At 42.3% G+C, this 13,923-nt stretch overlaps 1 protein-coding gene across 1 annotated transcript; it reads left to right on the forward strand.

Moving 5' to 3' along the window:
• Nucleotides 1–705: 705 nt before the first annotated feature.
• Nucleotides 706–2,369, forward strand: LOC311119296 (mid1-interacting protein 1-B-like). The gene has a single exon (XM_084194017.1). The coding sequence runs from the start codon at nt 994–996 to the stop codon at nt 1,468–1,470; it is 477 nt and encodes a 158-aa protein (XP_084050143.1). The 5' UTR covers nt 706–993; the 3' UTR covers nt 1,471–2,369.
• Nucleotides 2,370–13,923: the final 11,554 nt, after the last annotated feature.

The following is a 13,923-nucleotide window of genomic DNA, read 5'->3' on the forward strand; positions in this document are numbered from 1 at the left end:
TAACCCTAAACCCTAACCCTAACTCCTAGCCTAGCTAACATTAGCCAGCTATCCACCTAACTGGAATTCGTAACATATCAAACGTTTTACAAATTTGTAACATATAATATGAATTGTAATTTGTAACATACCATAAGAAATGGGTGCTGGACATCCACAAATGAATACATACCACACAAAACCTAACATATCATACAAAATGAAGTGTCTCAGTTAATACAGAATAATGCGAAATGCTCTGAGACCAGGTTGGAATGAAGTTCGCATTTGATTGCAAGGTAAACTATAATTCGTTTTTAGTATGCTTGATGTGTGAATGTTTTGAGAAAGTGCATAGCCCACCACTGTGCTGCATTTCAGTGGATGATGCGCAACACTGACAATTTCGCGCACATAGATATTGGATACATTTAACACATTTCACTGCAGGGCATTGAACGAAGTAAAGCTCATATAACTTGGTCTGCAGAAGATGCATTGCATTGCTATTGGGCATAGGCAGGGTCCGGGTAGACTAGTATCGCTATTTGGAGGCCGCTCCCCTTCAAGGAAACCATGCAAAACACGTTTTTTTCTGTCTGTGTGCTATTATAGGTCATTGGAGTCCGGTTACAACTGTAGATTAAGAACACTCCTGACAAACAGGTTCTGAGCTGCTGGGAACGCCCTTGGACACGAAAACACCTGCTTTATAAATATCCGACCGAGGACCAGAGAGAGTCAGAACAAAAACGAAAAGGAACAGGCACAAGAACAAACAAGAGAACGGCCGAACTCTCGCTCAGCTTGAAACACGGAAATCTGCACTGACACGAAAAACCAGCAACCAATCTCCGCTGCAGCATTAAAAAAGGAGGAGCCCCTTTTCAAAGCCGATTAGAAAATAATTAGAGCAGGGCTGCACAAATAGATAAACAAACTATCCAGCTCTGACTGACAGTTACAACTTTCATTTCTAAAATAAGTTTGAGAATCAACAACAGAGTCGACAAAATGATGCAGATCTCAGAATCCCACCTGCAGAAGAACTCCCTGTTCAACTCCATGAACCGCTTCATTGGTGCCGTCAACAACATGGACCAGACTGTGATGGTGCCCAGCCTGCTGCGGGACGTCCCCCTGGAAGAAGAGAGGGAGATGGCCACCCTGAAAAGCTCGGGAAACAGCGACATCGAGGACGGCGACATGTACAGCTACTACCAGCTGCTCAAATCCATCCGCTGCGACATCGAGTGGGGAGTGATGCGCGCCGAGGAAGCCGAGGAGCGCAAGGAGAGCCGGGGTCCCATCTCTCGGATTGATTCCGAGGAAGAAGAATCGGAGGTGTCGTCCGAGGAAGACGAGGATAACCTGCAAAAGCAGTTCCAGTTCCACATGACAGGGCTCCACGGGGTGCTGTCCAAGCTGACGCAACAGGCCAACACTCTCACCAACCGCTACAAGCAGGAGATCGGCATTGGAGGCTATTAAAGTGCAGCGTAATGACCCGAGCGAACCCTCATTCCCTGATGATCGATTGTGTATTATTTAGCAGAAAGGAGTTGAACTGAACTGAATAGTCTATCACTAATTACATTATATTTGAATAGATGGAGAGAGAAAGAAAAAAAATAGGTAATATTTAACCTTTGTGGTATGTTGTGTTGATCCAAACTAATGTTGTGGTTGACATGCAATGTGGTATACCTGGGTCCATTACCCCTATTTTGCACTCTGTTTTGTGCACTGTCTATGTTTTACGAGCCGTGTTCAACGGGGACCTATGCATTCAGCTCAAGTGATACACATATAATGCATATTTATACTTTTATTTAATATTGATGTATAACTTATTACCTCATACTGTATGTTTTAGAGCTGTATATTTAAAGGTTGAAGAAGTGCATGACCGCAGACATTTGGCTACATTTTCAACATCCCAGTAAGGGGAAAATGCGCATAGGATTTAGTATCTCTAATGATGCAAATGTCTCAAATAGTCTGTACAGGTTTTGTACTTCTCCCTATTGTACTTGTCTTTATTATGTTCTTAGCTAAATGGAGGAGGCTTGACAGATTCTTGCCTATGATCCCAATGCTGCCCTATATGATCAATGAACTGGAATCAACTGATGGTTCTTCTGAAATAATGAAGGATTCCAAGAGATCATTTTATTATGGTGTTATTGCCATGGTATTTATGGAGAGGTGAAACTCTATAAAAAAAAATTTTTAAATGTACTATTTTATGTTTTGTATTGAAGATATTTGTATGGAGAAATACACTTTTTTTTTTATAAATGAAAGGAATTTGTTATGTTTGTTCTTTGCCTATAGCAACACATCACCTAGAATGTTGTGGAACAGGATTATAATTCAAACAGCTACCATCCTCCAACTGACCCCAATTCATTTCAACCAGTGTTTGATACCGTATATCCCTAACATTTAATCTGTTTGTCCAGGGATCAATTCATCTGGTACTCAATATGTACCCATTTCTGTTCAAACCAAACCCTATCCACCCTATGCTCCAGGGCAGAGTGAACCTGTAACATACAGGGAACTGCCAAAATAAAGGAAACACTTGAGTAAATGAGGGATACAAAGTATATTGAAGGCAGGTTCCTCCACACAGGTGTGGTTCCTGGCTTAATTAAGCAATCATGCTTAGGGTCATGTATAACAATTCCCAGTTGCCCATTATTTTGGCAACCATGGCTACCATGAGATCTCAGTGACTTTAAAAGAGGGGTCTCAAAGGAAAATAGGGGTTTAAAGGGTGTGTGTGTGTGATTGTGTGAGTGTGGGTGTATGTATGTCTTAGTCACCAGCTCTCAACCCAATTTAACACTTATGGGAGATTCTGGAGTGGCGCCTGAGATAGCATTTTATACCACCATCAACAAAACACTAAATGATGGAATATCTTGTGGAAGAATGGTGTAGCATCCCTCCAATAGAGTTCCAGACGCTTGTAGAATCTATGCCAAGGCGCACTGACACTGTTCTGATGGCTAGTTGTGGCCCAATGCCCTATTAAGACATGTTATGTTGGTGTTTCCTTTATATATATATACTGTATATATACACTTGTCTAACATAATTCAATTTCAAGCACACATAGAAACTCTTAGGTTACAGTAATGATACAAACCAAACTTATTTAGGTAAACATGCTTTCAAAATGCTCATATTGAAGTACTATAGTAATCATGTAACTTGACATGGCCACTCATGGCTTTTCATCCAGCCAAGTAAGAATTATTTATCATTTCATTCATAGTATGAGTCTGCTCTCAGCATATGCTGCATCCATCAAGCTTAGGTCATGCAAACAGCCACTGACTATTAGGACCATGCAAATACAGCTGCCAATAGTAAATAGTAGGTCTTTGCTTTTAGGATAATGGGATGTTTAGTTTACACAATATCTTATAAGAAGATTAAACAACCAGTTTAATGTAGCTCTCTCTGTCCAGCTTTGACTTTAGTTGTCAGATATTAGAAGTTTACATTTTTTTTTTATTTTTTTTAATTTTTTATAAATCTTAGGGCCAGGTGTAGAATAATAGTGAAGACATCAAAACTATGAAATAACACATATGGAATCATGAAGTAACCAAAAAGTGTTAAACAAATCAAAATAAATGGTATATTTGAGATTCTTCAAATATCCACACTTTTTCTTGATGACAGCTTTGCACACTCTTGGCATTCTCTCAACCAGCTTCACCTGGAATGCTTTTCCAACAGTCTTGAAGGAGTTCCTTCATATGGTGAGCACTTGTTGGCTGCTTTTCCTTCACTCTGCCGTCCGACTCATCCCAAACCATCTCAATTGGGTTGAGGTCGGGTGATTGTGGAGGCCAGGTAATCTGATGCAGCACTCCATCACTCTCCTTCTTGGTAAAATAGCCCTTACACAGCCTGGAGGTGTGTTGGGTCATTGTCCTGTTGAAAAACAAATGACAGTCCCACTAAGCCCAAACCAGATGGGATGACATATCGCTGCAGAATGCTGTGGTAGCCATGCTGGTTAAGTGTGCCTTGAATTCTAAATAAATCACAAAGAGTGTCACCAGCAAAGCACCCACACACCATAACACCTCCTCCTCCATGCTTTACGGTGGGAACTACACATGCGGAGATCATCCGTTCACCCACACCGCGTCTCACAAAGGTGAACCTTCGCCCCAGTCTGACTTCCTGAGCACCCTGGAGCAAGTTTTCGTCAAAGATCTCTCTGTTTTTTGCTCCGTTCATCTTTGCTTCGATCTTGACTAGTCTCCCAGTCCCTGCCACTGAAAAACATCCCCACAGCATGATGCTGCCACCACCATGCTTCACCGTAGGAATTGTGCCAGGTTTCCTCCAGACGTGACGCTTGGCATTCAGGCCATAGAGGTCAATCTTGGTTTCACCGGACCAGATCAAATCAAATCAAATTTTATTGGTCACATGCGCCGAATACAACAGGTGCAGACATTACAGTGAAATGCTTACTTACAGCCCTTAACCAACAGTGCATTTATTTTAAACAGAAAAAGTAAGAATAAAACAACAAAAAAGTGTTGAGAAAAAAAGAGCAGAAGTAAAAATAAAGTGACAGTAGGGAGGCTATATATACAATATAATAAAGTGACAGTAGGGAGGCTATATATACAGGGGGGTACCGTTGCATAGTCAATGTGCGGGGGCACCGGCTAGTTGAGGTAGTTGAGGTAATATGTACATGTGGGTAGAGTTAAAGTGACTATGCATAAATACTTAACAGAGTAGCAGCAGCGTAAAAAGTATGGGGTGGGGGGGCAGTGCAAATAGTCCGGGTAGCCATGATTAGCTGTTCAGGAGTCTTATGGCTTGGGGGTAGAAGCTGTTGAGAAGTCTTTTGGACCTAGACTTGGCACTCCGGTACCGCTTGCCGTGCGGTAGCAGAGAGAACAGTCTATGACTAGGGTGACTGGAGTCTTTGACAATTTTGAGGGCCTTCCTCTGACACCGCCTGGTATAGAGGTCCTGGATGGCAGGGAGCTTTGCCCCTGTGATGTACTGGGCCGTACGCACTACCCTCTGTAGTGCCTTGCGGTCAGAGGCCAAGCAGTTGCCATACCAGGCGGTGATGCAACCAGTCAGGATGCTCTCGATGGTGCAGCTGTAGAATTTTTTGAGGATCTGAGGACCCATGCCAAATCTTTTTAGTCTCCTGAGGGGGAATAGGCTTTGTCGTGCCCTCTTCACAACTGTCTTGGTGTGTTTGGACCATGATAGTTTGTTGGTGATGTGGACACCAAGGAACTTGAAGCTCTCAACCTGTTCCACTACAGCCCCGTCGATGAGAATGGGGGCGTGCTCAGTCCTCTTTTTTTTCCTGTAGTCCACAATCATCTCCTTTGTCTTGGTCACGTTGAGGGAGAGGTTGTTGTCCTGGCACCACACGGCCAGATCTCTGACCTCCTCCCTATAGGCTGTCTCATCGTTGTCGGTGATCAGGCCTACCACTGTTGTGTCGTCGGCAAACTTAATGATGGTGTTGGAGTCGTGCCTGGCCATGCAGTCATGGGTGAACAGAGAGTACAGGAGGGGACTGAGCACGCACCCCTGAGGGGCCCCTGTGTTGAGGATCAGTGTGGCAGATGTGTTGTTACCTACCCTTACCACCTGGGGGCGGCCCGTCAGGAAGTCCAGGATCCAGTTGCAGAGGGAGGTGTTTAGTCCCAGGATCCTTAGCTTAGTGATGAGCTTTGAGGGCACTATGGTGTTGAATGCTGAGCTGTAGTCAATGAATAGCATTCTCACGTAGGTGTTCCTCTTGTCCAGGTGGGAAAGGGCAGTGTGGAGTGCGATAGAGATTGCATCATCTGTGGATCTGTTGGGGCGGTATGCAAATTGGAGTGGGTCTAGGGTTTCTGGGATTATGCTGTTGATGTGAGCCATGACCAGTCTTTCAAAGCACTTCATGGCTACAGACGTCAGTGCCACGGGTCGGTAGTCATTTAGGCAGGTTATCTTAGAGTTCTTGGGCACGGGGACTATGGTGGTCTGCTTGAAACATGTTGGTATTACAGACTCAGTCAGGGACATGTTGAAAATGTCAGTGAAGACACTTGCCAGTTGGTCAGCACATGCTCGGAGTACACGTCCTGGTAATCCGTCTGGCCCTGCGGCCTTGTGAATGTTGACCTGCTTAAAAGTCTTACTCACATCGGCTACGGAGAGCGTGATCACATAGTCGTCCGGAACAGCTGGTGCTCTCATGCATGCTTCAGTGTTGCTTGCCTCGAAGCGAGCATAGAAGTGGTTTAGCTCGTCTGGTAGGCTTGTGTCACTGGGCAGCTCGCGGCTGTGCTTCCCTTTGTAGTCTGTAATAGTTTTCAAGCCCTGCCACATCCGACGAGCGTCAGAGCCAGTGTAGTATGATTCAATCTTAGACCTGTATTGACTCTTTGCCTGTTTGATGGTTCGTCGGAGGTCATAGCGGGATTTCTTATAAGCGTCCGGGTTAGAGTCCCGTTCCTTGAAAGCGGCAGCTCTACCCTTTAGCTCAGTGCGGATGTTTCCTGTAATCCATGGCTTCTGGTTGGGGTATGTACGTACGGTCACTGTGGGGACGACATCATCGATGCACTTATTGATGAAGCCAGTGACTGATGTGGTGTACTCCTCAATGCTGTCTGAAGAATCCCGGAACATGTTCCAGTCTGTGCTAGCAAAACAGTCCTGTAGCTTAGCATCTGCGTCATCTGACCACTTTTTTATTAGCCGAATCACTGGTGCTTCCTGCTTCAGTTTTTGCTTATAAGCAGGAATCAGGAGGATAGAGTTATGGTCAGATTTGCCAAATGGAGGGCGAGGGAGAGCTTTGTATGCGTCTCTGTGTGTGGAGTAAAGGTGGTCTAGAGTTTTTTCCCCTCTGGTTGCACATTTAACATGCTGGTAGAAATTAGGTAGAACGGATTTAAGTTTCCCTGCATTAAAGTCCCCTGCTACTAGGAGCGCTGCATCTGGATGAGCGTTTTCCTGTTGATTAATGGCCTTGTACAACTCATTCAGTGCAATCTTAATGCCAGCATTGGTTTGTGGTGGTAAATAGACAGCTATGAAAAATATAGATGAAAACTCTCTTGGTAAATAGTGTGGTCTGCAGCTTATCATAAGATACTCTACCTCAGGCGAGCAAAACCTTGAGACTTCCTTAGTATTTGATTTGGTGCACCAGCTGTTGTTTACAAATATACAGAGACCGCCACCCCTCGTCTTACCCGAGTCTGCCGTTCTGTCCTGCCGATGTAGCGTATAGCCTGCTAGCTGAATGTTATCATTGTCGTCGTTCAGCCACGACTCCGTGAAACATAAGATATTACAGTTTTTAATGTCCCGTTGGTAGGATAACCGTAATCTTAAATCGTCCATTTTATTCTCCAAAGCTTGAACGTTGGCTAATAGGATTGATGGGAGAGGCAGTTTACTCGTTCGCCGTCGGATCCTTACAAGGCACCCCGACCTACGTCCACGATATCTCCGTCTCTTCCTCACGCGAATGACGGGGATCTGGGCCTTGTCGGGAGTCTGTAGAATATCCTTCGCGAACGCCTCGTTGAAGAAAAAGTGTTCGTCCAACGCGAGGTGAGTAATCGCTGTCCTGATATCCAGAAGCTCTCTTTGGTTATAAGAGACGATGGCAGAAACATTATGTACAAAATAAATTACAAATAACGCGGAAAAACACACATAATAGTACAATTGGTTAGAGGGCTGTAAAACGGCAGCCATCTTCTTCCGGCGCTGTTTCTCATGGTCTGAGAGTCTTTAGGTGCCTTTTGGCAAACTCCAAGCTGGCTGTCATGTGCCTTTTACTGAGGAGTGGCTTCGGTCTGGCCACTCTACCATAAAGGCCTGATTGGTGGAGTGCTGCAGAGATGGTTGTCCTTCTGGAAGGTTCTCCCATCTCCACAGTGGAACTCTAGAGCTCTGTCAGAGTGACCGTCGGGTTCTTGGTCACCTCCCTGACCAAGGCCCTTCTCCCACGATTGCACAGTTTGGCCGGGCGGCCAGCTCTAGAAAGAGTCTTGGTGGTTCCAAACTTCTTCCATGATGGAATGATGGAGGCCACTGTGTTCTTGGGGACCTTCAATGCTGCAGACATTTTTTGGTACCCTTCCCCAGATCTGTGCCTCGACACAATCCTGTCTCAGTGCTATACAGACAATTCCTTCGACCTCATAGCTTGGTTTTTGCTCTGACATGCACTGTCAACTGTGGAACCTTATATAGACAGGTGTGTGCCTTTCCAAATCATGTCCAATCAATTGAATTTACCAGAGGTGAACTCCAATGAAGTTGTAGAAACATCTCAAGAGATGATCAATGGAAACAGGATGCACCTGAGCTCAATTTCGAGTCTCATAGCAAAGGGTCTGAATACTTATGTAAATAAGGTATTTATGTTTTTTATTTTCTATTAATGTGGCAAGATTTCTAAAAACCTGTTTTCGTTTTTCATTATGGGGTATTGTGTGTAGATTGCTGAGAATTATTCTTTTTTTAATCAAATTTTAGAATAATGCTGTAACGTAACAACATTCGGAAAAAGTCAAGGGGTCTGAATACTTTCCGAAGGCACTGTATAAATCATTATATATTAATTGTTTTAAGGAACACAAAGGGACTATTTTTATTGTGGAAAATGGTAGTGACCCTTGTATAATCTACCTGACATATTGTGTCTATGTCAAATGTTAAGCTTTCTAAGCTTTTGTTGAGAAGTGTTATACAAGCATTAGGTGTTGGCAAGAACTTGATTTGCATAACAACAACCTGTTGCCCCTAGTCTCTGACAACCCTCTAATTCTAGGCATTCAGTTACATAGCATTGTTTAAATATTCCCTATGTAATATTCATGGAGAGCTAACATGGCTGCCATAGAATGTTGAAGTGTTATGCAAATGCTTCATTATGTTCATTCTAGACATTCAATTTTATAGTATTTTTTAAATATTCCCCATGTAATGTTACAGTTTCTTTTCGATTGCTAACAAGCATTGTTCAATACTGCGGATACATGTGCAAAACTCTAAATACAGTTATCAAAACAACATGCAACTTGACAATTCACATCCTACGTCTCAAAAGCAAATCTTTCTACCAAATGAAAGCAATTTTTTTAGATGAACCAACAGTCATTTTGACAAAAAAAGAGTGGCAAACCTGTACCGTATAGAATGCCCTGCAATATATGCAAAGAAATAAAGCAGAAAGGCTGCAATATGCTTCAATACAATTTACTGTATTTTTGCAAATGACTGTATTTTGCTTTTTGCTGAGTAATTCCAAAATACACAAAAATAAATAATTCCAGTACTATTAAACAAACAAAAAGTGTATACACACTATGAATATGCATAGCATATTGTCCAAATGAAACAGATAAATAACAATGCTAGTCAACCCTGTCTGCTGCATTGGGCCACAAGTTCTCATCCACATCACACTGTATGGCCTCTTGCGCAATACACCTGGGAAAGAATCTCTTTACATGCCTGATCCATCCCTGGCAATCTTCTGCAGATATATCCAGGCATCCTGCATTCATTGCATCCAAGAGTGACATTTGATCATGTGGATGGTGGTCATAAACTTTCCACCTCCATGAGGAAAATAATGATTCTATGGGGTTGAGGAAGGGAAAAGTAACACCATCCCGGGATGGGCTGCAAACCACTCTGTGACTACCTGGTGGTCCTCTGTAGCTCAATTGGTAGAGCACGGCACTTGTAACGCCAGGGTAGTGGGTTCGATCCCCGGGACCACCCATACATAAAAATGTATGCACACATGACTGTAAGTAGCTTTGGATAAAAGCGTCTGCTAAATGGCATATTATTATTATTATTATGGTGAAATGCCACATTGTCCCATACAATCACCCAGGTTTCCTTATTTCTTCTGACTTGCCCTCTTTCTTCACCTGGCAAAAGGCTTCAATAGGTCATCCATGAAATGAGGCGCTCTGTGTTGTATTGGCCCAATTAGTGGTTTACGTGACAGCAATCCTTTAGAGGATATTGTGGCACACATTGTGATGTTGGCACCCCTCTGGCCCGGGACATTCACTGTTACTCTTTTCCCAATCACATTCCTTCCACGTCGGCGTGTTTTGGCCATGTTAAAACCAGCCTCATCCACAAAGACGAACATGTGGGGTGTTGGCTTCAAGCTCCATGACACTCTAAAATATTGTAAATCCACAGGGCAACATAACAGTTATTCTATAACAGTAGTTTACATTACAGTATACTGTAACTGAAATCACTGCTGAGTGTGCAGTGCTCTGGTGAGTTTTGTTTACAGTAAAAACAGTACTGTAATACAGGATATAGACATCTTACCTGGACATATTGGTAACGGAGTTCCTTGACACGATCAGAGTTCCTCTCAAAGGGAACAGTGTACACCAGCTTCATGCTGATATGATGCTTTGTCAAGACTCTAGCAATGGTTGTCGTGCTTACACTTTCAACATTTTGAAATATATTATTGTCTGTCAACACTCTCTCTTGAATTTCTCTTAGTTGTATGGCAATGTTGCTAATGACCATGTCAACAATTACAGCTTCCTGCTGAGCAGAGAAAATCCTACCTCCCCCCCTCCATTTGGTAACCATTGGGTCCTAAAACAGAAATATATTTACACACAAGTGGTTTGGAGAGCTTTTGCTCGATTTACTACTCTACAGTAATATTCAGTACAGTTAGATGCCCATGCAGATTGCATATCTTACCTGCTAGTTTGCTGGAAAGTTCTTATAATAGATGACATAGTTGAGCATTGCAAATTTGGCTGCACTCTGAGACCAGCATCTCTCATTGATAGACTATGATTGACAACATGATCAATGATTGTAGCCCTAATCTCATCTGACACTACAACTCTGGGTCTTCCCCTCAGTCGTCTTCCACCACGGATACGTAATCCTCTGCTTCTCCCGGCAACTCTTCCACCTCTGTAAGCCACTAAACGATCTCTGGCTGGGTCCATGTTTATGTAAAATATATTCCAAAGATGTCCCCTTTTGTAGAGATTGTAACGACATAAAAATGGAAAACACCTGGGTAGGTCTTCTGTTACGTAATGTAGAATGAAAATCAGCTGTGAATAATTAAGAGTTATTATTATTATTCTAATTTTATTTTAGAATTTCTATTTTGATTTTACTGTAGCAATGTAAAAATTGCAGTCTAATTCAATTTTCAGTAGCTTTTGAACTTGAGTTTAACAGTTTTGATAAGGGTATCTTAACATTTGCAAAATGGTCTGTAGATACATAGAGTTTAGTTGGTAAATGTGTTTTTGTGAGACAAGTATTTATGTAATTTGAAAGATGTTGTCATTGAATGCATTTTGTGTCAAAGCAATGACAAATGATCCACAGGTTGCTACATAGAGTGTTGTTGTGATAACTGTATTTAGAGTTTTGCACATGTATCCGCAGTATTGAACAATGCTTGTTAGCAATCGAAAAAAAACTGTAATAGGGAGCTAACGTGGCTGCCAAAGAATGTTGAAGTGTCATGTAAATGCATCATAATGCAGAAACCGTATTGGCCCAACTCTCTAAATACATTACTCTGAGGCATGACAGTGTTGCCATGGATGACTGTGACATTCTCTGAAGCTCTGAAGCCACCATTGTTGATGAGTCCACCTGGGTCTTAGCGGCAACAATGGGCCTCTCTACACACACACACACACACACACACACGCACGCACACACACGTACACACACGTACACACACGTACACACACGTACACACACGTACACACACACATACTGGAGACAGGGTTACAATGGGGCAAAACAGTACTCACATACAAAAACACACAGGCCTATGCATAGCAAATGACTGAAAGACTGCATAACATTCATTACGAGTTTCTAAAAATGTATTTGGCATGAGGTCAGCACCAACTCAGTTTCTGAGTCACATCCCTTCATCAGATTCCATTGTGGTGAAGCACAATACACTCTTAGAAAAAAGGGTTCCAAAAGGGTTCTTCAGCTGTCCCCATAGGAGAACCCTTTTTGGTTCCAGGTAGAACTCTTTTGCGTTCCATGTAGAACCCTTTGTGGAAAGGGTTTTACATGGAACCCAAAAGGTTCTACCTGTACCGAATAAGGGTTCTCCAAAGGTTTCTCTTATGGGGACAGCCGAAGAACCCTTTTAGGTTCTAGATAGCACCTTTTTTTCTAAGAGTGTGGGATTGAACAGAACAGAACAGGTTTAAGTCTAGATGCCAAGAACTACACCTTTAGGCCTGTGGGTAATACCGCAAGACACACACTGTACCTTTACAGCAGTCACACCCCCCCCCCCCCCCCCCCAGTGTTCTTCCTCGTCTACTCTCTCTAATTAGAGTTGCAACATGTAGTTTAACAGGAAATGTGGGTTATGTTCTCCTTCGGTTTCCTTATCAATTTTGTTACTTCTGTCACTTATCCCTTTTCAGGCCAAAGGTATATCTCAACTGCTCTGTTTGTGTTTGATAGTAAAATGTTTATCTTTGGTTTTTAAAAACATTGTCCATGATAATGATACAGTAACAACTTATCATTATCTACACTAGCAGCGATAGGAAGCCTCTTATATAAAATGTATGGGCTCTCTCATCAGTTGTTTTGGCACTGGCAGGTCCTAGAAAACATCCACACTTTGAAGGGTGTTTTTTCTCAGGGATGAAGGAAAGGAATTAATTACAAGGACATCTTTTCAAGATGAATTACACAGTAATAACCAGTTGGGTGAATGTGAGGCATGGTAGCCTGTAGTAGAATAACATGGTACATTTAAGTAAGTATACAGTTATACTGTATTCCAAAATTAGAAAGAGTGGAGGAAGTTTGCATAAGAAAAACAGATATGTTCAAGGTTTACAACCTCAATGTTTACAACAACAAATGAGGGTAACTTATGACTTTCCATATGCCTGGCTGGCAACCAGCCTTTGTCTCTTGCACATGCACAAAAGTAAACCTATATCTCACTGACAAGTAATTGCATGTGAAGGGGTTACAAGTTAGCCTGCCGTACAACCAGTGGTGAAAAAAGTACTCAATTGTAACTTGAGTAAAATTACAGATACCTTAATAGAAAATGGCTCAAGTAAAAGTGAAAGTCACCCAGCACAATACTAATTGAGTAAAAGTCTAAAAGTATCTGGTTTTAAATATACCTAAGTACAGAGGTGGAACAAGTACTACATTTTCCTACTTAAGTAACATGTAAAGGTTAATGCTATACATCAAATTCCTTATATTAAGTAAACCAGAAGGCACAATTTGTGTGTGTTGCCAGGGGCACACTCCAACACTCAGACATAATTTACAAACACAGTATTTGTGTTTACTGAGTCCGCCAGATCAGAAGCAGTAATCATGACAATGTGTTATATTGATAGGTGCGTGCATTGGACCATATTGCTGTCCTGCTTTATTAATCGAAATGTAATGAGTAGGCCTACTTTTGGGTGTCAGGGAAAATGTATGGGAGTAAAAAGTACATATTTTCTTTAGGAATGTAGTGGAGTAAAAGTAAAAGTTGTAAAAAATATAAATAGTAGCTAACTGTTTACAGAGACATCATTTATTCTAACTGTCAGTGTTTACCAAAAACAAGCGTGACCAGTGCTGACATTATAAGCAACTAATTGTTTAGTTATCTATAAGGTTAGCTAGTTAGTGACTGGTATTAAAATGGGTGCCATAGCTAGTTGGTTGGTTAACTAATAGCTAGCTAGCTGGCTAACAACTTGTGAATGCTGGCCAAGTGTGGCCTTGCTGGAATATGTTCCGGGATTCTTCCGATGGCATTGAGGAGTACACCACATCAGTCACTGGCTTCTCAGCTGGTAGAGCACGGCGCTTGTAATGCCAAGGTAGTGGGTT

Source organism: Coregonus lavaretus, assembly GCF_964263955.1.
Source record: "Coregonus lavaretus genome assembly, contig: HAP1_SCAFFOLD_2546, whole genome shotgun sequence".
Lineage (NCBI taxonomy): Eukaryota > Metazoa > Chordata > Actinopteri > Salmoniformes > Salmonidae > Coregonus > Coregonus lavaretus.